The sequence below is a fragment of the Caretta caretta genome, chromosome 22 (genome assembly GCF_965140235.1).
Source record: "Caretta caretta isolate rCarCar2 chromosome 22, rCarCar1.hap1, whole genome shotgun sequence".
Taxonomy (NCBI): domain Eukaryota; kingdom Metazoa; phylum Chordata; order Testudines; family Cheloniidae; genus Caretta; species Caretta caretta.
Window position 1 is genome coordinate 16,847,409 of NC_134227.1, and position 26,422 is coordinate 16,873,830.

The 26,422-nt window shown below is 50.4% G+C and overlaps 1 protein-coding gene across 1 annotated transcript; it reads right to left on the bottom strand.

The window, feature by feature from the left end:
* Positions 1 to 2,046: 2,046 nt before the first annotated feature.
* On the bottom strand, positions 2,047 to 24,676 carry OAF (out at first homolog). The gene is made up of 4 exons (XM_048827576.2): positions 24,386 to 24,676; positions 5,659 to 5,793; positions 4,863 to 5,043; positions 2,047 to 4,098 (listed from the first exon to the last, which is right to left on the bottom strand). The coding sequence occupies exons 1-4, from the start codon at positions 24,629 to 24,631 to the stop codon at positions 3,824 to 3,826; spliced, it is 837 nt and encodes a 278-aa protein (XP_048683533.2). The 5' UTR covers positions 24,632 to 24,676; the 3' UTR covers positions 2,047 to 3,823.
* Between the last annotated feature and the right edge of the window lie 1,746 nt (positions 24,677 to 26,422).

Consider the following 26,422-nt stretch of genomic DNA (forward strand, 5'->3'; position numbering starts at 1 on the left):
TAAAGATATCCTGATGCTTTTCCTGAGAGCATATGGATTTATCCTATTATTCTGAGCCAAAATGTCCTTACACAGCTTGCGGTGTGCCGGCTGCCTTTCAGTAATGTTGACTGTACAGTACTTTGTAAAGAAAATATTTGTGCCAAATGAAATTTATTCCTCTACTGGATGTATTATTCCCATTCTTATGGAAGTAGCAAGAGATCTTGCAAAGATTGGTAAGTATCTTTTTAATTTGGAAAGTGAAGAGAAAAAAAGTCTTTAGTGCATGGGGTTTACTGACTGAATTCTCTTAACTGGGAAATTTATTACCACAAACGTTCTCCCCAGCTGAAAAAGATTCTTCCTTCAGCTGCACAAATGTTTTCCTAATTCTCAATGCACAAAGCAAAAGAAGTGTTGGGGAAATTCAGTCCAGCAGCACACTCTTGTGGAGACTTCCAAATCCACACTGCAAGCCCCTTGCTCCTCTTGTCTAACTAAAGGAGACAGCAAAAGCCTTTAGGTAAACCAGCGAGTCAGCTTCCCAAGCTGGGAGGTGAACAGATTTCAGGGGAGCTATGCTAATTTACCAGAGCTGAGGATGTGGCCTCTGCTGGTTTCCACCCCCTGGAGCATAGCAGTGCAGGAAGACTTCCAAGCAGCTCTTTTGGAAGATCTAATGGTCTCTGGGTACATAGCCCGCCTCAGGGGACAGCCCAAACTTTTGTTAACAGAGGGGACGGCATAGATTCCTGAAACCCCATCGATTCCAGATCAGAACACAGGGCAGACAAATACATTGTAGAAACCAAAGTGGTTTAAAGTCAGTTTCCTTCTTCACTTACCTACCAAGCCCCAGCACTAAGGCCCACCAGAGGGTGGTGAAAGCAGCTGTGTGCCTTGCTGCAGGAATTGAGACGGTCATTGACTGTGGTACAGCAGCCTGAGGGCCTGAACGCCAGCCTCAGGCAGATAAAGGCCTTTCAGATCCTGGCAGAGTGGATGGGGTGTCCCTGTATTTGGCCAGGGAGCTGTGATCTCACACAGTTATGGGGGAAGCACTCACCCGTAAGTGCAGCCCACTGATCCCTCACACACTCAGTCAGTAGCACGGCTGGGTGCTTTGCAGCTCTGGATCATCAGTCGAAGCCTGGGCCACTGGTCTGGAGAGGGAAAGACTGAGCAGCACAGGGATCTCCAACAGGAGGGAGAATTTCTCTCCAGCAAGATCAGAGAGTGAGTCCATCATCCAGTGACGGCCAGGCAGCACACCTGTCCCTCCCCCCCCCCCCATGGGGCATGACCCTTCAGAGCAGTGAGGGGCAAGATGGTGGAAGAGATGGTAGCAGAGGGGCCACAATGCCCACCTGGGGAAATGTGTGGTTAGATACCCTGGTGATAGGTGTTCTAGGAACACCTTAGAGAGACAACCCCCGTGCTGCAGAGTGGTATGGTGCCCACTGATGTGAGGATGGTGCCCATGGCTCCCCAGGAGGGGACATAACGGCAGAGACTGTCCCAGTGCTCCTGCCGCCCTGTGGGATTTAACTCTATTGCACCATAGCTGAAAATCCCCCCGGTGTCCCTGTGGGATAGAACAGCAGAACCATGTAGGTTTCCTGGCCCACCCGTGGTAGGTGAGGAACTGGCAGCCCCAGCCAAGTGCATGGCTTAAATTCCCTTCAGAAGGGAATTGGAGGGAGACAATCCTCGGATGACCCCGTAGAATGAAGGGCAGGACCTCAGGAAGCAGAGAATGGAAACCCAAAGGTGGAAGAGGGAAAGGTTGGCCATTCAGGTGGACTGTGGCGGAAGACAAGGGACGGGGCAGACACACAGAGTGATTTGCCCTGAGGCCCCAGATTCCAGGCAGCTGAGCTACTGCCCAGCCTCTCTGAGAAGATAAAGGATTGTTCTTAGCCTGCCTTCCTCCAGAGGGAAGCAGCTGCCCAAACTTCTCCCTGCACCAGTCATGGGATCGTGGTGCTTTGAGATGGGAAAGGCCTATTAAGCCAGAGCCTTCACCCCACACTGGCCATATCAACAATAGACTGGACTCAGCTGTAATGAATATAAAGGATTCTTTATTGAGGCTTCTGGACCCAGGCAGACCCTGGGGTTCCTCTCTAGCACCCAGACAGCTGCCTAGTGTCATCATACCAGGTCTCCCTGAATCCTGGCCTGGATTCAGCAATCATGGAAGGGACTGCTGACAACGGATGGAAATTGGCTCTAATTCTACCTCTGATACCACTGGAGTTTCACCATAAGGAAACAGCCCTGAATCCAATGGAACCAGACAACAGGAGGAGGCTGAGAGTGGGTTGTGGAGACACTTTGATGCTAGAGACGCATCAAAAAATCCATTTATCTATCTTACAAATGATAAATAATTTGCTTTAAAAATCTTTTCAAGTTTCTTTCTCTCTCTTTTTTTTTTTTGTTGGTTTTACTTCTTGTGGCAATATTTTTTTTAAACCCCCCCCATTCCCATTAAGAGATTGATATAAAAATAGTTCTATGAGCAAATTAAAAAGAAAAAAACCCCTCAAAATAGCTTTTTTTTTGGTCTGAAACGCCTGGATTTTAGGCAAAAAGGCACATGGTGGAGGTTGCGGAGCAGGAGGGGTTAGGGTTAAAAATTGCAGCTGCTCTAGAGTGCGTGCGAACCCTATCAATATTTCCCCCTCATGCTCCAGCCCTAGGGAGGGCAGAATACAGTAAGAATAACTCAGGGAGCGCCTTTCAGCTGAAGATCTTCAAATACGTTACATAGGAGCCAGTCTCATCATCCTCCCCACTCTTACAGCGAGGGGAACAAAGGCAGTGCCGTGGCGTGACTCACCCCAAGCTCACACAGTGGTTTCGGCAGCAGAGGTGGGAACAGAATCCAAGAGTCTCTCCATCCCCAGAGATCAGCACCACGCCCTCCTCCCCCCCCCCCCCCCCGCAAAGTCTGGGGGCAAACCCAGCCTGGGATCTTCTCTCCCCATCACAATCACAGTCTTGCAGGGGTGGGCAGAAATGTGTGGACGTGTCTTTCTTAATAGGAAGCGAGTGGGACGCAGGACCCTAGTCCCCGGCAGGGATGGGTCATGAGAACAAACCAAACCAGAGACTACTTAGAGCCCTTCAATTTTCAGGGGCTGAGGTGGGGTTTACAGCAACTCCTGCTACGTATGATTCCCTCCCCCAGGCAACATCCAATGTGACACTCGGACTGACCACAGCAGGGCTCCGGATTTGTGGGCCTCGGACCACCCCTTGCTGGGGTGTGACCCCACAAACCATCTGGCCCCCTTTGGTGGCCAATACTGCTCTGGTGTCGCTGGAAGGTCGAAGAGGCAGGGAAGGGGTCGGAGCTCCACCCCCTCCGGTGGCTGGTGTGTTTTTAAGACAAAGCACCAGGGTCACATTTTGGTGGCTGAGAGGCTACAGTTAAAATGGCTCCCCGCTTGAAGAGGCTCCGTCCTGGCACCGACACCCCAGCTAGACCGTCTCCTCCCCAGAGCTGGGCAAACTTGCTAGATCAAAACGAACCTCTTCCCACCCACGAAAGCTCCTCCCCCCTGCCCCCTTCTGGGCCCATATTGCCATAGGTGAGTGATGCTCATAGGAGCTGGGCAGGGCACTCTTAATACATGGCACGGTGAGCCAGTTTTCACAGTGTGAGGCAGCATTAGGGGGCCCAGAGGAGTGGGAAGGAAAGAGGCATACACAAATCCTTCATGGCACAAGGCACCTCCATGGCCCAACTCCCCCTCCAGGCAGCCAGCTCCACCCAGAGCGTCACAGCGGGAGGCAGAAGAGATGCCACGTGGAAAGGCCTGGCCGGGGCCCGCTAGGTCTCCTCATCCCATAGGCACAGCTGCTTCTGCGGCACGTAATAGTCAAAGCTGTAGCCCTTCTGGCAGCTGCGGATGCCGCACTTGTAGGAGGAGACCTTGCCACTGGCATCGCGGCTCTTGCAGTATTTGAGCATGCACGGGTACCACTCGAGGCTCAGCGAGTAGCTGCAGATGCAGGGCTTCCAGCGGTCCAAGCACTGCTTGCAGCGCTGCAGGTCGGGCAGGTCAGCCGACTGGGGCAAGACCTCGAACATGGAGCCATCCACCCCTGGGGGAGGAAAGGGAGAGACACACACCTGGCTTAGGATGCTGCCTCCTGCTATGGTGCATCGGAGGAGAACCATTATGAGACTGGCCCATGCAGAAGCAGGCAGGCTAGGTGGCTCGGGGGGCTGGGAATAGGCTATAGGCCTTCTCCCCTGTAAGGCACCAGTTCAGATCTGGCCCAGGTTATAGGTAGTGACTGAAAGAGACAGGCTGTTCAGTAAGCCCCTCTATGACACGAGGTTTGTGGGGGCTCAGCCCAGTTCCCATTGGACAGGTGTCCAAATCACAGAAGTTACCCCTTTAATTAGCACTAATTGCCTTCCCTGCACTTGGCTTATGGCCTCGGCATAAATCACTGAATGTTCTTCTCGTGCCCAGGGGACAGGATCTGATAACTGTGCCCAGGCAGGTCTAGGATGTGGAACTAGGTAGGGCCGTGGGAGGAGCAGGGTCTCACACTAGGGAGATGTGGCCCCAGAAAATAACATGCTCAGCTTGGATTCATTAGAAGAGCAGCATGTGAAAAACAGATGTGTAGCAAATTAACCACTAGTCCTCCCCCAGGCAGTGTGCAAGGGATCTGTGTGCACCCAGTTATCCACTGGCATGAAAAGGATCTGTGTGCACCAAGACTCCAGCTGCACATGAAAGGGATTGACATGAACCAGATTATCCACCAACAATGCAAAGAGGGAGATCATAGTGGCTTGCAGACCAGGTTGCCGTTTGAGCATTAGCGGGCCCAGTGCTGAAGGAGATTCTTACCTTTCTCCAGCCAGAATTTAACGTCTTCTTCTCGGGTGTAAATAGCCTCTTTGGCCTCTGTGCAGACATTGTGAATGTGGGGGCTCAGCTGGGCCCCTTTGCTGAAGTTGACCGCTATGTCCATTTTGAGATATTCCAGCCCACGCACCTCCTCCGCCTGCCGCACCGTCTTGGGGTTTTTCTGGCGAGGAGAAAGTTACTTCGAATCTAATTCCTGCTGCATTATGGGTAACAAGTATTGTCAGCGTCTTCTTCCCCTCCCCCCGAAATTAGCTCTTTTGGGACATCAGTATTTTATGCAAACCTAAGAAAAGGCATGCAGCTGGCCTGTCTTGTGCTGGGATTCCCAGCTGACCTCCAAGCTACGCCAGGGCTGGGCCTGCCCGGCACTTGAATGAGACTCCAGAGAAATTCCAGGGGCTGCTGGAAGTGTTGGCAATTCAGTAGGTGGCGCTCTTCTCCATGAGATGGCATTGAATAGACACCTCAGTAAGGAGCATGGGGGGTGCTGCCTATTTAGAGGGGGGGCAAACTGGAGGTCTTGGCCACTCCTGGCCCCTGTTGCTATCCTCTTCCCCGCTGATGGAATAGGGGCTGTGCTAGCCTAGGGTTAAGGACAGCCATTGCTGGTTGCAGCACGCACTGGGAAATGGTGACCGTTGGCTGGGCCAGTGATCTGAGGTTACTAAATTGGGACCGGTACCTGAAAAGGTTAGGGGCCCTGACTGGCTTTTATCCCTACAGGAAAGCACATCACTCCAAGAGACCAGGGATCACATGTGGGGCTGCCCCTCACCTGCCGCAGCTTTGCCATGGACTCGCTGGGGATGATCTCGTTGTGGTGAAGCCGCGTGACAAAGCAGAGTGCCTGGAATTGGCTTTGGCCCCTCTCCAGCTCCCCCAGGATCAGAGCACGGAAAATCTTCACCTCCTGACAAAAAAACAAAAACAAACCACAAAGGTTTACCAGAGTCCTCTGGCCCATATCCTCAGGGACTGGCGGGGGGAGTTCAAACCTCCTTCAGGGGAGAAGGTGCCCAATGATGCCTCACTGGGTCGGGGGAGATGTACATGCCCAACCATCCCGTTCCTTTTCCTCCTTCCATTGCACATCTGTGAGAACATCCCTGGTGCTACGCGAAGGAGGAGCAGAGAGAAATGGGCTTCCCTCCCTGAACCACTCAACCACCCGCAGCCCATTCAGTGGGACGCTGTCCCCCTTTAGTGGTGGCGGGGCCACAGATAGGTTGACGAGTATGTGGCAACCCCAGCTAACAGAGCTGGCTCTTTTTGCAATAGAGGCTCATGCCTTTAGCTCCAGAGATCACAGGTTCAATCCCCACTCCCGACAACCCACCCAGTAACACGGGGAATTGAACTGGGTTAAAAACTTTCAGCCAAGGCGGTAGCAGGTCTATCAACCACTATCTATGGACCAGCCACCACTAGAGGCAGACAGAGCCCCCAGTTAGGTGTGTTACACATACACCTGTCTCATACTATGCCTTTTCCATACCAAGAAGTGACACTGACTCTCTAGGGATTGCCAGTTTCTCCTATGAATCAATGATCCTCAGCTTCCCCCACCAATAGAGGGTGCCCTTCCAGCGAGTGCCCCATTCTTTCCTGTTTTGGTTGGGCCCAGAATGCTTGTGTTTTGGCCCTTAGATAGGGGAAGCTCTCCCTGTGGATCCATCTCCTTCCAGGAGGGGGTGCTATCCTGAAGAGTACCCAACCCTACTGCTGTGTGCAGCAGTCTGGCTTTGACTCGGAGAAGCAGCAGTGGCCTGGAAGGGAAGGAGTGGGTTAAAGACAAGAAACGGCTCCCCGGGGTAAATGCCTGCAGCTGCTTCTCCTTCCAGTGCCTGTAAAGAAAATGTCAGTGAGGTGGCAAGGGATTACAGATTCCCTTCTCCCCTCCCACCCTTCTTCATTGAGACAGTTATTGATGGTGTTAACAGCAGGTTTCATACTTCTTCCTGTTACTGACACGCAGCCGGTCCTGGCAGCAGCCAGTGAAGTGTGACCAGAAGGAAGTGAGTAAGAGACTACAGCGAAATGAAGGGAGAGTGAGAGAGAGAAAGGACAAGGAATGAAATGGAGAGACACAATGGGGATTAGATATACCCCACTGTTGTATAGGGGGCACCCCACACCTGCGCCTTTGGGGATGGGATGCTTCATTCCTCCCCATCTCTTCCAGGAACAGACACCTCACTGGTACATCCCAGACCTGCACCACATGAGAGGACACCCCATTTCCCATCCGTCACTGCTCAAGGTTGCACCCCAATATCCCACAGATTATATCCCACTCCTGCACCCCCAAATTCCCCACCCATATCTACTAGGAAAGAACTCCCTCACTTCCTACTGTACATCCTCCACCTACATCCCATGTGACAGTGCACCCCACCTCAGCCATCACTCACCGTGGTTTCCTTCCCACTGCAGGAGCATGGGACATGCCATCGCAGAAGACAGCAAGGGGAGCGGGCTGTGGGAAAACCTATGGATAGCAGTGGGGGACGACAGAGGTTTCCTCTGGAGAGCAGTGAGCAAGTGGGCACGGAGGGAGTTCTGAGTCACCCAGAGGAAACTGGAAAGGAGAACTGCTGGATGCACATACAGTGGAACTGATGTTGCTATGGTAGAAATAGCTCACAGGAAAGCATCCGGCTCAGTGTCCCTTGGGACGTCACCAGAGACCCATGAGAGGGATGAGTCACCTGGTCACGTCTTAGCAGCATCAGTGAAGGGGAAACATTTAAACAGATCCCATGACCCCCAGCATCCATTAGTTACAGCGCTAGACATGAACCTCTGCTGGGCATCAAAGATTAGTTGTTCCATGGATGGAGCAAAGGCAGAAGGTGGGGATGGGGCAAATCTCATTGCTAGGAAGGACCAAAGTAAAAAGTCATATTTCACTCCTGTGATGCAAATCGTGTCCCAGCCAGGGGAATGGGATTCTTAAAGCGTTACAAAAACAAAAATAAAGAAGGCAGCCAACTCAACGCCAGCGTCCAGGCCGAGAAATATTTCCAACCCCATCACTTTAAACATAATACAAAACTCAAAGAATTTACGACACTCATCCAATCGGATTACAGTATGCAAATAAAACAGGCTTTGCTACATGGTATCAAGCCTGTGGGTCACAAATCATCCTTGCCAGCTAAACCACACAAGATAGGGATAGAAACTGGGGTATCCGCCCCAGGCTCTCAGGCAAAGAACACAAGCTGAAGGAGAATCTTCATTAGCTGGCAGTGTTCTCTATCTAGGGTTTGACAATGTGCTCGTTGCCTTATTACTGCCACAGACCTTCTGCCCCTAGAGAGGGCAAATCAAAGATAGCTCCACCGGTCTGCTACTCTGTCAGACTAGGACAGCAATGCTCACACGTTCATGGAGCTGCCAACTGATCTCTGGAGTCACCACCTCACTGTTTTGCAATGAGGGCTCCGATTGCTTTGCAGCATTGTCCACAGCCCTTCCACATTCCAAATCTGAAGAGATCTTTGCCTTGGTGTGGACCCTAGACCTGTGGAAGGGGCAGAGAGTGGGTGGACTGGGGGTGGGGGGAAGGACTTTTTGGCCACATGGTCCATCTTCTGGCCCTTGACGAATCCTTGGGGCTTTCCCTGGGAGCAGCTGCTGCTAGGGGAAGATTGATGGCAGTGTAGCTCCAGCAGAGCTGTGCTAGCGAGGAACACTGGAGAGGTGGGGAGTTTGCCACTTAGTCTCCCCGTGGCTTTTGAGCATCCAGAACCTTCACCCCTCTGGTCAGCAAAGTCAATGGAAAGATTCCTCTTCCCTCCCTCCCCCCACCGTCCATTGGCTTCAAAGAGCGACCATTCCTCGCAGGAAGGACAAACATCTGACACCACATCCTGCCTCTTCACACTATGTACAAACTGAGAGGCGCATTTTTCCTCCAAGTTGCTATCTTTGAGCTGTAATCATAGCCCTGCGGGGGCAGCTGGTCACAGCTCCTAGCCATCAACAACTAAAAATATCATGGGCCATCATTGCAGCACAGGCCCTCACCTCATCAGCAAGCTGTTAAACAAGGTAAATCCCCCTCCCCGTCAGCTCAGTGCACAAGAAAAACTTTTGACATGCTCTTCCCAGCATGGCAAAGTCTACCGTGGACTCTGCTATCTTGATTCTACTCAGGCTCCTCCCCACCCACTCTCTGGCAATTGGCCTCAGGGCATGTGGGTCTACGGGCCAGCCAACAGGATGCTCATCTCTGGATCCAACGAATGGCAGAGCAGACACGAAATTCATAGATTTTAAGGCGAGACGGGACCCATTATGACAAATCTCATCTGACCTCCTGCATAGCCCAGGCCAGAGAATTCCAGCCCATGATCCCTGCAGCTAGGGCCTGCATCTGGTTAAGAAGTCATCTATGCGTCAAAGTTCAACTCAGGACACCGGCGCTTAGCTCCTTCACTGAGGGCTCACAACAACCTCGTTCTATATGAAAAAGCTCTCTGGGCCAGAGCCACATCTGGTGTAAGTCAGAACAGGCTCCATTGACTTTATGAAGCTATGCCAATTTATGCCATAGGAAGAGCTGGCTCTTTGCTTTGAGGGCATTCAAGTCCTTGGCAGGAGGAGAGGTAAAGGGGACTCATTCCTTTGGAACATCACTAGTAAGAATGTATTGCACACAGAGAGAAAAAAGCCAGCTCCTGAGAAGTAGGAGGAAAGAAACAGGATACTCTCCATGAAAAAGGCTCTTTTTTCATGTTTTGGTATCACAGGGAGATTGGTAATGGGAGATGCAGGAGCATTTCACTGCTGGAGCAGCAGCATAAGTCCATGGTTGCCTGTGTGAAATGACCGCTGTCCAGTCCCTAGGGGACGGATGTCTGCATCACAAAAAACAAACCAAAAAACCACACAGTCACATTGGAAACTAAATTAAACACCCACACTGGGCACTTCAGCAGCAAGGCCAAGGACTGAATGGGTCACGGATACTGAATTCTCATCCATAGAGGAGGCTCTCCCAGGTCGAGATGGAGGTATATTAGCAGGCCAGCGTGTGGATGGGCTGGGGTGGAAAGCTTGCATTCATTATTTTCTTTGCTGTATCTGTTCTATGGACAGAGATTCTCTGTGTCCTGGCTGTTAATCTGGCACCATTCTCCAGAGCTAAATTCACTTACAGAAGGAATGATCATGTCACAGAGGCAGCATTTCCCTAGCAGAGGAGCAGAACACTGTTCACTTCCTTTGGAATCCACCAAAGAACACAGCGGTTAAGACCAACCTCCATGGGAGTGTGGGCAGAAGCCGCACTGACCAGGAAGAGGCACGCCAAGCTGCTGAGAAGACCTTTCCCGTTAGGATCTCTGGGGCATTCCCGTTACCTGGCTCACAAGGTTTGGGATGAGACCTCCTTTCATCCAGAGCAGGAATCAAAGCTCTGAGCAATGTCCTCTCTGGGGCTACCATCCGGGCCAGTTCATACATTCCTCAACTTACTCACTGTCGCCTCTCCCACGTACAGAAAACAAAAGGATGTGGAATTCAGGGCACATCTGGACAGCTGAAAGAACAGCTGCAGACAGAGATATGGCTCCCTTCCAATGGCCGTAGCAGGGATTTTGCTGGGTGTATTTATTAAATGGAAACTGAACAAGAGGAGCAGGAAATAGAGGAAATTTAAAAGAAAAAAAATCCAATTAGTCCACGGACTTGATAATTTTTTATCATTGCTTTCAGTCCTCAGGCTTGACTGGCAACCCACCACGCACAGGGGATACCCCTGAAATGACTCACAGTCGCTTTAAAGGCTCAGAGCTAGAGGCTGCTGTGGTCTTTTGGGTCTTCAAGAGCAAGATTTGAAAGTATCATTTCCAAAATAAAAAGCATAGCACGATGATCTTTCCTGAGATCTGGAATTAGAAGCCTGAGGCTATGGATGAACCAGCACAATGGGGGAGAGGGGGGCAAGGGGGAGTAGGGTAGAGGGAAACTGCCAATATTTCAAATTTTAACCCAGGAAAAAAAGAAAGGATGAAATTTGCACAAAAATGTTCGTGGGGAAAATAATTCATCCTGTTTTTCAATTACTCTAATGAGAAGGTTCTTGTCTAAACCTGGCCCCAGTGGTATGGCCCAGATTCACTGTAGAGTCTTCTAAATTTAGGCCCAGTGGTTTTGATTTCATCTCTTCCGCTTTGCCCTCCCATGACATGCAAGGCCGAGTGAGGCTCCAGCAAATAAAAATGAAAATCCCAACAGTCCCAAACAGAATGATTTCATTTTAATTTACTCGAGAAAAATGAGACCCAAGGCTGACAGCGAGACAGCCACATTATATATATTTGCCAGACAATGAAATCTGGAAATTTAGCTGCCCATGGGCAAGGGATTAGAAAAAAATTAAATCCCCAGGTTGAAGGTAAGATTTGCAGACTGACATGGAGACGTTGCGGAGCTGCCGAATTCTTCGGGATCTACCTACCCAGAGGTACGTGTACATCAGTAAGTGGGTCTTTGTCTTTCTAACGGCTGGTCCATGAGTCTATTGCTGCATCTAACAGATGTAAGCCGTTAGCGGAAGTGGATGCAGCTCATGATTTTAGCACTGATGATCCCAGGTTCAAACACTGCCATGAAACCACAGCAGGAGCAGTTACACAAATGCACCTGGAACTCTGTGCACCTGGGCAAGATGGAGAATCTCTTCATAAGAGATGGAGGAGCAAGTTCAGGGTTGGTAGATGCAGGCACAATATCACCCGACCCAGTGGTATAGGATTGAAGTCAGTGGCAGGAGCCTGCTTACACCTCAGACGAATTTAGCCCTGATGCCCAGGAAGAGGGGAAGGAAATGCGAGATTACACTTTTAACACGTAGGGCTGGATTCTGATTCAATCTATGCCCCTGTCCGTGATGCCAGGGGTTTCAACGGGATTGCATGGGGGTGGGGGGGTGAATCAGTGTGGGTTTGACCCCACATGGACACACAACAGGCTGGAATGCCAAGTACAGTTGCAGGAGAGTGGGGGCCACAAACTAACAAAGCCCCCGGCTCTCTCAGACCCTGTCTCATCCTGGATCATCCTCAGAGACACACTCCCGGCTCCTCTCCTGCTGTTGTTTGGTCTTTTTGTGTGCATCTTCAATATATTTCCCCTCCTCTGTGAGCTCGTTCCCATTACACCAGAGTGCCTGTGACCCAGCCCTGCTGCCAAGCCAGTCTAAATATTTATCTACCCAGCTGTGTGTGCTTGGTGATTTATAGACCGTAGTCTCCATGTGGCCAGAGCCAAGGGAACCGGAGGGCCTCTTGTCTGGATTGCTGCAAGCATCTTCATTAAAGGGGCTCATAGGTAGGACAAAAGGCTAGGGATGAAGCAGAGAAAAAGAAAAGTGGGGGCAAAGAGAAAGAAAATACAGGAGGGCCAGGGAGATCCTGCAGCAGAGAAAGGAGGGGGAAGAGGGATAGAGAAGAAGGGGGTAACAGGGCAGGGAAATGGGGCAGAGAGGGGTTGGGAGAAGGAGAGCAGTGGGAAAGGAGATCACACAAGAGGGGGAGCAGATGCAGGCAGGATATCAGAGGGGGTCTTCACGGATTAAATGCCCCTTCCATTGTATTGTCCATGAGACAACAGCAGTGCCCTCCCACCCCGCACCGACCTGCATTATTCCCCTTCCAGAGTTCTCCCTGTGAACTCTACACGCCAGGCTTGGCGAGGGCCCTACGCTCCTCTGCCAGTCCTTCCCTTTCCCAATACTCCATTAGCAGAATCGGAAAGGCCTTAGCCTGGTGGCCTGAGATGGATCTCAATAAACCATGTTTCACCCACCGCCCCCAGCTTCACTGCGTCAGAAACAGCAGGACGTTGGCCCTGCATGTCCTCACCTGCCACTATCCAACTCCCACCCCGGAAGTCTCAGAGTCTAGAAAGAGGATCCTTGTGCCGCACTGGTGACCAATTTCCTCAGAGCCGCGGCTGCCTCCTGCTGGGCTCAGGCCTCTCACCTATAGTGGCCAAGTCTTTACAGCGAGCCAGCAGGGAGACCCGGGCAGAATCCAGGGCAGAGATGTGGTTGGAGGATTAAGGCTCCAGCGGTATTGTCTACAGTGCAGCTGGGGGTGAGCCTTCCAGCCTGGGTAGACAGACTCACGCTAGCTGGACTCAAGCTTGAGCATTAAAAATAGCAGTGTGGATGTCGTGGCTCTAGTGGAGACTCAGGCTAGCCACCCAAACTCAGACCCAGGGGATTGGGTGGGCTGAGTTACACTGTCTGCACTGCTAGTTTTAGTCCGTCTACGTGGGCTGGGAGGCTCGACCCCAGCTGCAGTGTAGACAGACCCCATGAGAGCAGATTCTAAGTCCTAAGCCCAGCTGGGGTCACTGCCTTGGACCTCCCTTCTCAGAACAATGCCACAGACCACGTGTTCAGCCTAGCAGAGAAACCACAGCTCACCTGTGGGGTCGCACGGATGGTGACTGCGCTGGCTTCTTGCCCATGGCAGCCAGGTGAAACAGCTTCTAGGCCTCATATGGATTCTGGGCTTAATCATAGAATCATAGACTTTAAGGTCAGAAGGGACCATGATGATCGTCTAGTCTGACCTCCTGCACAATGCAGACCAAGGAATCTCACCCACCAACTCCTGTAACAAACCCCTAACTTATGTCTGAACTACTGAAGTCCTCAAATCATGGTTTAAAGACTTCAAGGCGCAGAGAATCCTCCAGCAAGTGACCCGTGCTCCACGCTGTAGAGGAAGGCGAACCCCCCCCACCAGGGCCTCTGCCAATCTGCCTTGGGGGAAAATTCCTTCCCGACCCCAAATATGGCGATCAGCTAAACCCTGAGCTTCATGACTTGCTGAGCAGGGATGGGTCACACAGCGGCTGGTCCTCTAAAACCAGTAGTTGCCAGAATCCCATCACTGTTTCTCAAGGGACACCAGTTGTTGCAATGAGACCCAACTGATAGAAGGCGCAGAGCCCTGGGTGCAAATATACCCCAGTAGAGGTTACTGAGAAACATGACTGTAAACTCTGTAGTATTACAGAAGTGCAGAGAGTGGTGACGGTAATTGCTCCTCCTACTGACTGCAACCCCAGCCCCCTCACTACTGGTCCTGCCAGAGGAGTGAGGTGACTCAGTGCTGAGTGAGTTTCTGGCCAAGTCAATGGAGGGCACAGTATAGTTACCAGCCGGGGATTTCTGTAAAACTTCCCGGCATGGGAACAAGTTCCAACAGGCCACCTGAACCTCCCCAGATACTCTCTCTCAAGGGCTCTCCACATTAACCCTTTCAGGAGGTGCTGTCAACCCCTGGCCCTGACCCGTGAGTCTGAACCTAGGTGCGGTTTGTACAGTTACTACCATTGTTTAGAATTTGGTTTCACACTGCTTGGCAGAGCTAAAGAACAGGCAGCCCTAGAGCTCCTCCTAACTGCTATGCCGTCGCCACATCCCTGCCCTGGGGGGAAGCCCTTTTGCCCCATGAGAGAGGTGCAGCAGGTCCCCCAGGCCCAGACTGCCCGTACTTGCGCCATATGGTGGGGCATGTGGCCCACCAAGGCCAAGAATGGGTTAATGTGAGCCTGCGAGGCCAGTTACACCACCTGGCTACACCAGGAGGGACAGCCGCGCTCAGCTGATCATGAAATCCAGCAGGGCAAGAGCAGGCTGGTTCTGATAAAGAAGGAAGTTTGTCTCAGAAGGGGGCTACAGGGAGGCAGTCTGCAGTCATTCCCTGGGAGCAGAGAAGTTGGGAGGAGGAAACCCAGGGGGAGAATAAAGCCCAGGGATCCTAGCCCTGAAAGAAGGGTCAATGCAAGAAGTTGCAGGGAAGAAAGCCTGAGAAGGCTGGGTAGGAAGAAGTCCAGGGAAACTGCCGCAAGGGGTAGAAATTTGCAGTCTTTGGCTGTTGGTTACAGGATTTCTGGGCTGGAACCTAGAGCAGAGGGAGGGCCTGGGTTCCTCTACCAACCACCAGGAAGGTGGCATAAAGCCCCCTGACTTAAGGAGATACAGATAATTCGGAGCCTGGATGGATGCGGTGATCATTGGGCCCAGAGTCAGGGGCTGCAGACCTGGTATAAGGTTTAGGAGTCCTTTGGTGGACTTTTGTTTTTTGAGCTTTGTTACCTTAAAATTGGTGGACGTTAATATCGTGACAAGGCTGGAGAGCCGAGATACAGAAGAGAGACCACCCCAGTGACGGAGTGACGGTCAGCATGGGGCACCAGAGGGAAAGAGCTGCCACAGCTGGCCATGAGGAGGTGCTCCTGCAGTGACTGACCCCTGTTACACTCCCCTAGAGGACATCCTGTTTAGAGGAGCCCCCTTGTCCTCCACTTATTCTTTCCTCATTCCATCTACTTCTTCCTCAAACCTGGCCTCGTCCCTCTCCTATAGTGACTATCTTCTGGGATGAGAGGGCAATTCAGACTGGGTTTCAATGAAGTCACCACCAATGTGATATATGCCATCATGTGCCAGCAATGCCCCTCTGCCACGTACATTGGTCAAACTGGACAGTCTCTACGTAAAAGAATAAATGGACACAAATCAGATGTCAAGAATTATAACATTCATAAACCAGTCGGAGAACACTGCAATCTCTCTGGTCACGCAATCACAGACATAAAGAAAAGGAGTACTTGTGGCACCTTAGAGACTAACCAATTTATTTGAGCATGAGCTTTCGGCTCATGCTCAAATAAATTGATTAGTCTCTAAGGTGCCACAAGTACTCCTTTTCTTTTTGCGAATACAGACTAACACGGCTGTTCCTCTGAAACCAATCACAGACATGAAGGTCGCTATCTTAAAACAAAAAAACTTCAAATCCAGACTCCAGCGAGAAACTGCTGAATTGGAATTCATTTGCAAATTGGATACTATTAATTTAGGCTTAAATAGAGACTGGGAGTGGCTAAGTCATTATGCAAGGTAGCCTGTTTCCTCTTGTTTTTTCCTACCCCCCCCCCCAGATATTCTGGTTTAACTTGGATTTAAACTTGGAGAGTGGTCAGTTTGGATGAGCTATTACCAGCAGGAGAGTGAGTTTGTGTGTGTATGGGGGTGGGGGGGATGTGAGAAAACCTGGATTTGTGCAGGAAATAGCCCGACTTGATTATGTAAAGAGTTGTCACTTTGGATGGGCTAGCACCAGCAGGAGAGTGAATTTGTGTGGGGGGGTGGAGGGTGAGAAAACCTGGATTTGTGCTGGAAATGGCCCACCTGATGATCACTTTAGATAAGCTATTACCAGCAGGACAGTGGGGTGGGAGGAGGTATTGTTTCATATTCTCTGTGTATATATAAAGTCTGCTGCAGTTTCCACGGTATGCATCCGATGAAGTGAGCTGTAGCTCACGAAAGCTCATGCTCAAATAAATTGGTTAGTCTCTAAGGTGCCACAAGTACTCCTTTTCTTTTTGCGAATACAGACTAACACGGCTGTTACTCTGAAACCTGACACAAATGAGGGTCATTCTTGTCAGTTGCCAGCTTGTGCAGATCAAGGAGTGACTGGTTCACATTCTTTTCCAGGTGCAAGGCACACTCCATTGCTGTCAACCTGTCCCAACAGGGACTAAGGACCGAGGCTGGCTAGATCTGAGCGGAGCCTCTTAGTTCCACGTTGAGTGGAGCAAACCAGTCCTCAAGAAACTAAAGCTTTTAGGACAGTGATTCACATACTTGGCTCCTATTGAGCGGAAAGGGGGACTGCGTACGTCCACACAGAGGAAGGAAGTTGATTAGGGTACTATCCAGGGACTTGGGATACCTGACTTCAATTCCTTGCTCTACCCTGTTTGACCATGAACAAGTCACCTAGCCTCTCTGTGCCTCAGTTGCCCATCTGTAACATGGGGATAACAACACTGCTGTGCCTCACAGCAGGGTTAGGAGGATAAATATATCAAGGGTTGTGAGATGCTGAGATACCAGGGTAATAGGTTCCAGGTAAGTACCCAAGACAGATAGATGCAAAAGCAGAATTGGGCTAGTGTAGCGATAGTGGGTGTTATTCTTCTATCACATTCTCCAGGTAGAAATAGTCTAACTGGGTTGTGTGGGTAAAACTCAAAGCAACCAGAGTCCCTTGTTTGTAACGGAAAGTTGGACCAGTTACTGCACAGTTGTTTGAAATAAACAAACAACGCTTAGTACTTGCACAGTGCTTTAGATTTTCAAAACATTTTACAAGCATTAACTGATGGATCGTCATGAAATCCATGTGAGGTACTGTACTCTAGATAAGAACAATGCTTTACAAATAGGGACTTTGTGGTTGAGAGGTTAAGGCCACATTTGCAAGCGTGGTAAGTAATTTCAGATGCCTCCATTTTTGGTACCCAGTAACGGGTCTGATTTGGTAAGTAGTGAGCATCTGGAACTCCAAGTGAAGTCAATGGGAGCTGTGCGTGCTCAGCACCTCTCTCTCTCTCAAAAAAAAAATCAAGCTCTAAACATCTCATGCTAGACACCTACAAAATGAGGTGGACAGGCAGTCAATGAGTGGCAAAAGTGGAACTAGAACTCAGAAGTTGTGGCCTTCCAGTCCTGTGCTCAGCTTACCAGATCAATATACAGTATCAGATAAAAGAGACAATCATTCTTGCTGTTCAAATGATTGGCTTGATTAAAATACAGCGTTTTCAGATGGCAACACTACGCTCCAGGATAACCACCAACTCAGAATTCTAGTAAACTGCCCCCTTCCAATACCAAATCCCTAGAAAATACATATTTTAATAATGCATAAACTCTTTAATGTTTAACGTCACAGAGGGAGACCTGTGGAGAGCTTGAATCGTGGTTTCTAGTCTGCCTGGTTACAACTCCCAAATTGCTCCAACCCTCCTATGGAGAGAGTTAAAAAGCCTCCTATTATCTCACAGTAACTTGCAGGGAATTGGTGTCATCTGTTCTTTGACAGAGTCCCAGAGCACCATTAGGAAGCCTTTGAAAAGTGCACCCTGGAACAGCACTGTTCTGCATCTTGGATTCTGCTGTTGAAAATCATGCCTCTGAAGGCTCCAACTGCAGAGATTTCTGTGAAACAATGCCTCTGAAGCGTTGAAAAAGGTTCAGCCAGAGAGCTGGAGATCACATCCCAGGACAGAGGCAATTATAGTACAGTGCAGCTAAATGGGAGAGGGTCCAGACAGTGACACTGTGCATTCTAGCAACCCAAGAGCAGGATTTATAACATTGTTACGCATTCTCCCTCTCCAAATGGAAGTAGGGAGGCTCAGGGTAAGGCAGTGCCCCCTGGCTTGAAGTAATAATAGCAACCAAATGCATGGCTTCCCTCATATGCAGGGTGTATGGTTTTGTTCAATGGCATTCAGCAGCCTCACTATAAAAACCGTTCCAGCACCCCTGCCTATGCCTGCTGGTCGCAGTTGTACACACACAAGCAAGGGAGTGAGCGCACCCCAAAGAAAACAACAGCCTCCTGCCCCAATCCTTAGCTGTGTGACCACTTTATATCCCCCAAATTCTACACCTGGCTACAGGTGACAAGTTTCCTAGGGGAATACAGGAATCGCCAGGCTGGATCAGACCCAAGGACCATCCAGGCCAGTCTCCCACCAGTGACAGTGGCCAGCTCCAGCTGCTTCAGGTGCAGGTGCAAGATCCCTGCAGTAACAGATGTAGGATGAACTGCCCCTCCACATTAGGTCTCATCCTCATCTCTAAAGTCAGAGGCCAGCTTAAGCCCTGAAGCAAGAGGTTTAATATCCCTTCCACGATTTTATCAGCATTAATTAGGATAGTTTCCTCCACGGGGAAGGAAATTTGGGAAGAGCAGGTTTCCCAAAGCGAATGCATAAACTTTTTGGGGGCAGAGGCTATCATCTACTCCATGTTTGTACAGTACCTGGCACAATGAAGCCCAGATGTGGCAGCGACCTTAAGCACAGACAACAGTAGATGCGATGTTCTCGTGCCTTGTGACACGAGACAATCCAGCATTTCCACTATTTGTCTAGTGCCACATTTCTTGCTCCAGTGTAGTCTGCTTCCATGACAGCGGCATCTTTCTCAATGGGTTTTTTCTTATGTCATTTGTTGTCCCTCTCTTTTCCGTCTTCCACCACGTGGTATCAAGGCAAAGGCTTGTCTAGGAATATGGTTTTTTCCCTGACACCTATACAACATGCCCAAACCACTTCAGCCTTCTTTCTCAAACCATTGTCTCTACAGTTTGTTGGCCACTCCTTTGTAATACATCAGCATTAGTTACTTTATCCCACTAGACGACACCAAGTGTTCTCAGCAAGCACTGCTGATGGAATGTGTTAAATTTCCTGTTGTAGGCTCCTAGCACTTGCTAAGTGTCAGAAGCATATAAATACAGGTACCACTCTGGCACTGCATAATTTTTGTCTTGGTTCTTGTATGAATCTTATTTTTTCCAAATAATTACTCGTCTTGAATACAACAGCAGCAGCCTGTTGGCAACCTGAAGCTCCTAGCACTGCAAGGGTTAAAATCTACTGCCCTCTCCACATGCAGCTCCATGCACTAATTTGCCAGTAATTATAAGGACAAAGAATTATTTGCATCCTTGTGCTGACTCCAGTGTAAGCCACCCACCCCATTCCCAGGCTGCAGTGTGAAAACCCAACCACTTCTGCAGAGAGGCTGCCAAGTAGTTTAGACTCAACATTTAGGTTATTGTTTTTTTTAAATAACCAGCCATAAAACAGAAACAGAAATGTTTCATTCCTTCAAAAATGCAACCAAGTATTGTTACTTCAGCAATTCCCCTGCAGTGCTAAAAACCCAGACATCTCAGGCTCTGGTGCCTGGTAATAAATAACAATACACACTTAAAAAGAAAAGGAGTACTTGTGGCACCTTAGAGACTAACCAATTTATTTGAGCATAAGCTTTCGTGAGCTACAGCTCACTTCAGAAGTGAGCTGTAGCTCACGAAAGCTTATGCTCAAATAAACTGGTTAGTCTCTAAGGTGCCACAAGTACTCTTTTTCTTTTTGCGAATACAGACTAATACGGCTGTTACTCTGAAACCTTTCGAAATACACACTTAGGATTTACAGCACTTTTCACCCATTACTCTCAAAGCAGTTGATAAAGGTGGGTAATGCATTATTGTCCCCATTTTACAGAGAGGGAAACAGAGAGGTGAAGTGACTTGCTCAAGGTCACTCCGCAGCTCAGTGGCAGAGCCGGGATCACAATCCACATGTCTGGAGATGCAGTCTAATGCCCTTCCAACCAGAGCTCACTGCCATGGAGAACCAGAACATGAAATTAACCACACTCAGAAAGTCTGCTTTAATGCCATGTATTTACCTCCCAGATTCTGTGCTGCTCCAATGGCCAGTAAATCCCGAGCAGCCCCAGGGCTTCTCTAACTCACTGCTGCCTACAGACTGCTCCACGGGGCAGAATTGCTTGAGCACAAGAGTGTTGCAGCTACTATCCTTCCAATCCCTGACATGCCTCTCAGCAGGGGTGGGCAGTCGGGGTACACTGGGGGTGTTTCCCGGGGTGCTGCTGCGGCAAAAGTTGCAGTTGGTGGGAATCGGATCATGGGTTTCATTTGGCATGATAAATGAAGTGCAAGAAGTAAACTGAAGTGGCAAAAGGTCAATTGGATTTATAAAATACTTTCAGTTTCAATTCTGTATTGGAGACAAATTCACCTCATGCAGAGGCCACGGGCAAGCACCGCTAAAGTCCCATGTCTGGCCTCAAGACAGGGCGTAAATGCAGGTAAGTACTGCATAAGCCTTGAACCCCTCTGCATCAAGGTGAACCTCATGCAATTAACACAGGTAAAGAGATTGTTGAGCAAATGGTTTTCATGTTGATAGTCATATCACAGCAGAAACCAACAGATTAGATTGTGCAATAACTTCCCCGGGGACAGTACAGGCTTGTTCCCACCAATACAATGCACAGGTCCAGTCTAGTTTTGAAAGTCCCAAAGGATCAAGCTCACACTGTATCCCTAAGGAGATGATTCTAGATATGGTGCTTAGGTACTTATATGGCTTCCCATTAGCACGGTATCCGTGTGCCTTGCAATCTTTATCAGGAAATATCCTCATTTTACAGATGGGGAACTGGGGCACACAGAGTCTATGGCAGGACCAGGTCCCCCAAGTCCCAGGTTGGCACCCTAACCAGTGGGCCATCCTTCCTCTTGATTTCACAACCTACCATTTTCCATCAACAGATGGGCGGGTGGGTGGGAAGGAAAGCAGGAATCTTCCCCAGCACAAGCCAGGGAACTGGAAAAATCATTTGTGTGAAAAGCCAGGATTTTGGCAGCATTGCAATCACAAAATTACACTGAGAAACCCAAATCAACAACCCTATCTGCACTTCCAGAGGGTTACAATGCAAGGGCTTCTTGCGGGCAAGGGGAAGTTGTGAAACACCATGGAGTAGGACACCACTGCAGAACAGAGTTAAATATGGTAATGCCTGTCAGAGGCCAGGAGAACAGGTCTTGATGGGATCCCCAGCAGGCAGGCAGCTCTCACGGTTTCTCACGGCGTTGTAAATTCTATTTCTCAGGTCATTACATCTGGCTGGGTTTTTTTCTCCCCCATTTAACCATGTTCCAGCGAAGCCATTTAAAAAAAAAAATTACATGCCAGCTCTGAGCTGATGTCAAATTAAGAACTGTCCCCTGAGTGCTTTGAGTATGGGGAGAGGTTTTCTTGCAGGTTTCAGATTTGCAGACAAGTCTCAAGTGCAAATCTTCAGGAGAGATGAAGGGGTGGGGAGAGATGCCAGCATGAACAGCAGCATCGGCACTTCACCACGTGGTATCCAGAGCTCCCATGGGGGTATCCACAGCCCCCGTAGTCTGTCTAGAGGATCTGTAAAGTGCATGGATTTTCCTTGGCAAAAAAAAAAAGTGCAGTGATACACAATTTGGACTGATTATGGATTTTAACTCCCTTCTCTGAGCTTCCCAGGGCATCCCATCTTCTCTGTGTCTTTTACAGTGTAAGTTCCTTGGGGTAGGGGGTGTTTACTTCTGTGTGTTATACAGCTCCCAGCACATCACTGATTCTTACATAAGTGTAACTTATCAGTGCTGAAGAAAGGTGCTGGCTTGGCAGCCTGGCTGAGTGAAGATCTTTCCCCACAGCATGGACAGCAAACTTCCCTCCTACCACCATCCCCTGCCCATTTGCCTTATCCCTGACATGGAGTGACCATTGTTAGAATGGGATGTGATTTCAGATTCCACGGTCCATTTAGTCCTTGCAGAGAAGAAGGTTTAACTTGTGACAACTGGGGAAGGAGGTGGGTTGAGATTCGGACATGTGCTCCAACAAGGAACTGGCTGAGACCCTCCAGCTGGGACCATTTGATAGTCTGGAAAAGAGGCTAAGCAGGGACTTGTGACCAAATGTTGTATTGGGGATGGGGGGGAGGGGTGAAAAATCTTGTACATCGCTGAGCATGGGGGCTTAGGGGGTCATGACTGCCCATACAGATAGCTGCAAGACTCTAAGGAGATCTGGGTACGATACCCATTACGTTTGAGATTTTAGCTTCCTTTCACTTGAAATCAGAGTAAACAGTCCTGAAATAAGGGCTGGGACAAAACAATACACTAACCACCCCAGCTGATCACTACACAAAGCAGTAAAGAGAATGCGTTTTCTGGTGCACCATTTAGTGTAATGGAAAATCCATGGCATCCACTCATGCTTAGCAAAGACTCCAGAGAAGCCCATCTAGCATAGACACTCCCTTCTGCTGCAATGAGCTATGGGCTCTCACGTTTCATCTTAGAGAGAATGGCAGCTCCCCTGCACAGACTCCCTCTTGTACCAAGATGGATGGGGTGGGGGAGGAGGGGAAAGTCACCCTTTCCTTCAACCAACATCAGAGTTTGTCTCCTCACCCTCACTGCAGCCGCAATCCCAGAGAGCACTCTTCTGCCCCCAACTCACTGGGTCAGTCCTCCAACACATCCCAATGATTCACCCCACATGGAGATAGAAATTGCTCATCCAATTCCACAGAAGGATGGAAACACCACAAAGTGCTGTTCTACCCAGAGACAACCCAACCTATAAAGGCTACCCCACAACATATAAGGAAGGCTGTATCCTACTAAGACAGAACCGCCCTCCCCCGCCCCCAGCTCCAAAAGATAGATGGGATCCCATCTCACCGATTTAAATGCCCCCAGCTCCTAAAGGCAGGGGGGATTCCATCACTCCCAACCACAGATAAACACACTCCCACACTCACAGAGATGGGACAGATTCAGGGAAAGATTAGGGCATTGGCCTAGGTTCCATCCCTGGCCCTGCTGCTGTCCTGCCTCAGTGTCGAGTTCCTTCCCTGCTCTGCACCTCAGTTTCCACCAGCTATAAAGTGGGGGACTGACATTCATCTGCCTTTAAAAGAACAGAGAAATGTATAAATGAGAACCACACTGGGACCTACCCTTGCACAGAACTTGTTACAGAGCGGGCAGGCCTTTCCTCACAAATACTACCCCACTCCACCTCCCCCATCTAAAGCGGACTCCTGACCTGCCAGTCTTGCCTGAGAATCTATATAAACACAGACCCGCTCAGCCCACTTCACTGGTCTCCCATGAGATGTCATGTCCAGCGTTCCCAGGCTGAAGCCCTTTGATCTGCTCCATCCCGGCAGGGAGGCCAGATAAACAAAATACACTCTGGATTATCCCATAGCTCCTCTCCATAGGGTTGGGGGACAGGGGAAGGGGGAGGGCTGTTAGCAGCATGTTCTCCCATGGTGCTGGGGAAGGAGGAAGGGTCAAGTCCATGGGTCAGATCCCCAAGAGGCAGTGGAGATGTGCAAGTACCAGAAGGGAAGAGGACAGTCTGCCAACAGTGAGACCCCTACCCATCTCCATTCCCTGCTGGGCTAGCGGAAAGGAAGGGACGCACACTCAGCAGGGGGGGATTCTCCCCAAACCCCTGGAAGGGAACAAAAATCTGCTCCTCTCTCCCTGGTGTGGTAATGGGGGCAGGGCCAGCTCCTCAGCCCCACAGAGGGGAAAAGGTCCATGCACCCCCCCACACACTCCCAACCCTCTGCTGCAGCTACTGAGGGCTCCAAAGGTGGCCCAGCCCCATGTGGGGCTCAGCGGTCACCAAATCCCTCCCCAGTGTGACACGCCCTGGACCCTGGGAGTGGAGAGTTGAAGACCCACTCCAGCCTCCTAGACCTGATGCATCATTTTCTAGGAGCAGGGAGAGGCTGAGACCTCCCCGGTCCTGTCCCCCTCTGTACCGTCCGAGACACCCCTCCCATCCCGGGTCCTGCCACCCCATGTGGGGGTCCGAGCTCCCTGCCCCACCATCCCGGGTCCTGCCCCCCTCTGTGGGGGTCCAAGCCCCCCTCCCCCACAATCCCGGGTCCTGCCCCCCCCGTGGGGGTCCGAGCTCCCTGCCCCCCCATGTTGGGTCCTGTCCCCCTCTGTGGGGGTCCGAGGCCCCCCCATCCCGGGTCCTGCCCCCCATACCTGTCGGAAGTCGGCGGTGAGGGTGATGAGGGTCCCGTCCCCTTTGCGCAGCTCCAGGCTGATGCAGTCGGCGCCGCTGTCCGCCTGCAGGCTCTCCTCCGTCACCTGCCCATCGGGCAGCCGCACCCGGACCCGCAGCTCGGACAGCGCCCCGGGGCCAGCCCGGCCGGGCAGCGGCCCCGGCGCCAGCGGGAGCAGCCGCAGCAGCAGCAGGAGCGCAGGGAGCCCGCAGCCCTGAGAGCGCATCCCCGGCAGCAGGAGCCAGAGAGGGCGAAGGCTGCGCACCCCCTGCCCCAGTCCCCCGCTTCGCCCCCTCTGCTACCCCCAGACTCCGCCCACCGGCACCCCCTCTAGCTGCCTGAGCTCCCCCAGCCAGGCACCCCGCTGCCCCCCACAGGAGGCTCCCGAGACAACCCTCCCCAAGAAGTTTCCAAACTTTGGCTGAAAGTTTGGCAGAGCAGAGAGAGCCCCCGGGGCTGGGAGCTCCCCTCGCTGCACCCTCTGCCCTCTCCTCCTCCACCCCCCGGAGCCCTCTCCTCTTACCCCTCTCCTCCTCTCTCCCTGGACTCTGGACAGCACATGGGCTGTTGCTTGCACTTTACACCTCCCAGTGCACCGGCGGGAGCCCGCACGAGGTGCCGGGGGCTGGCGCCCTGATCCTTGGCAACCACCTTTCCTCCTCCTGCCCTGCTACCCCACCATGTCCAGCCTGTCTTTTCCCTTTCCCCCAGCAGCCCTGCCCCAGCTCCCTCTGTCCCTTACTTGGGACTCTTTGATTCTGTTTTTCTCTTTTCATTCAATCCACCCCGTCACTTCCTTCACTAAACACAACCCACAGAGACCTGACTTAAAGAGACAGTGCACCTCCGCCTTTAAAGGACCAGTGCAAGCCCACAGCTGCTCCCCAGCTGGGATTCCAAGCTGCTCCTGCAGCCAAATTGGGGCGGTGGGAGGGAGGTTGGAAGGGAAAGAAAATAAGGCAGCTTTGTGGAGCAGTTCTTTCCTAATTACTATCTCGTCCAAACACCCCCACTCACCCTGTCATCTGGTTTCATGCTGGTGTCATGATGATTTACACTGACTGGGAAAATTTCCCTTTGTCCTCAAGTCAGGATCCATCCTGCAAGTTTCTTTTCTTTCCTGCAGCCAGAAACTGGTTCCCCCTTTAATTCTGAAAGGAATACAATTGAGAAGCTGCAGTTAAAAACAAATCTAGCAGAGAAACCGAGAAAAAAAGTTATTTCTAAATGAGCAATTATAAATTGACAAAATTACTATGATGTACTGAACACCCTAACCCTCACTGTAGAAAAGGAGCCAAATTCAGAGGTCTGTGCTGATGCAAATTTCATATATTCTGGCCCCTGCAGTGTGCATTTTACACTAATATAGATTTTCTCTAGAGTCCCTTATTTATGTTCACCCACACTTACCAGAATGTGTAACCCACAAGCCTGCACATTGCTTTTTGAATCTATCCCATGGTCTCTTGCCCTGAATTGGTTACACTGTAAGCCTCCAATTCGGCACTCGGTTACACTCAGTTTTTCAATCAATTCCAGATGGGCAGATGTTCGGGTCCATGAAGAGCCCCGTTGATTTCCAGGAGGATCTGACTGCAGGATCAGGGCCTAAACTCAGATGAACAACACTCCAAACAGAAGGCAGGGAGCTACTGCTAGAAATGGGAGAAGATTTAAATCTCAGACCAGAACAAAACTTCAGAGTAAAGATCCCATTTTGCCTTACTGTAGCCTTCTTGCAGTGAATGAGACAAAGATAGCCTTCAGAGGATGACAGCCTACTACTGCTACCATTTACTCTGTTACTTCAAGTGGTAGATGTCTGCAATGTGGCTCTAAAGGTCCAAACCTTGCTGAAAACTAAAAGTGGGGATCATTAGTGTTCCATATGATGGAATTTCTGAGAAGGTAGCATGGGATCATGTAATGAAAGGCTGTATTATGATGCATATGCATACTCAAGGGAGCTGAATTAAGGGTGCACAGGCAACCTTAATTCTGGCATTTCCTAACT

Excerpts from the sequence above, each read along its gene's own strand:
- OAF (XM_048827576.2), bottom strand. The coding sequence starts at position 24,631 with ATGCGCTCTCAGGGCTGCGGGCTCCCTGCGCTCCTGCTGCTGCTGCGG. Across the intron at positions 5,044-5,658 it reads CCATGGCAAAGCTGCGGCAG|AAAAACCCCAAGACGGTGCG; the intron begins GTGAGGGGCAGC and ends TCTCCTCGCCAG. Across the intron at positions 4,099-4,862 it reads TAAATTCTGGCTGGAGAAAG|GGGTGGATGGCTCCATGTTC; the intron begins GTAAGAATCTCC and ends TTCCTCCCCCAG.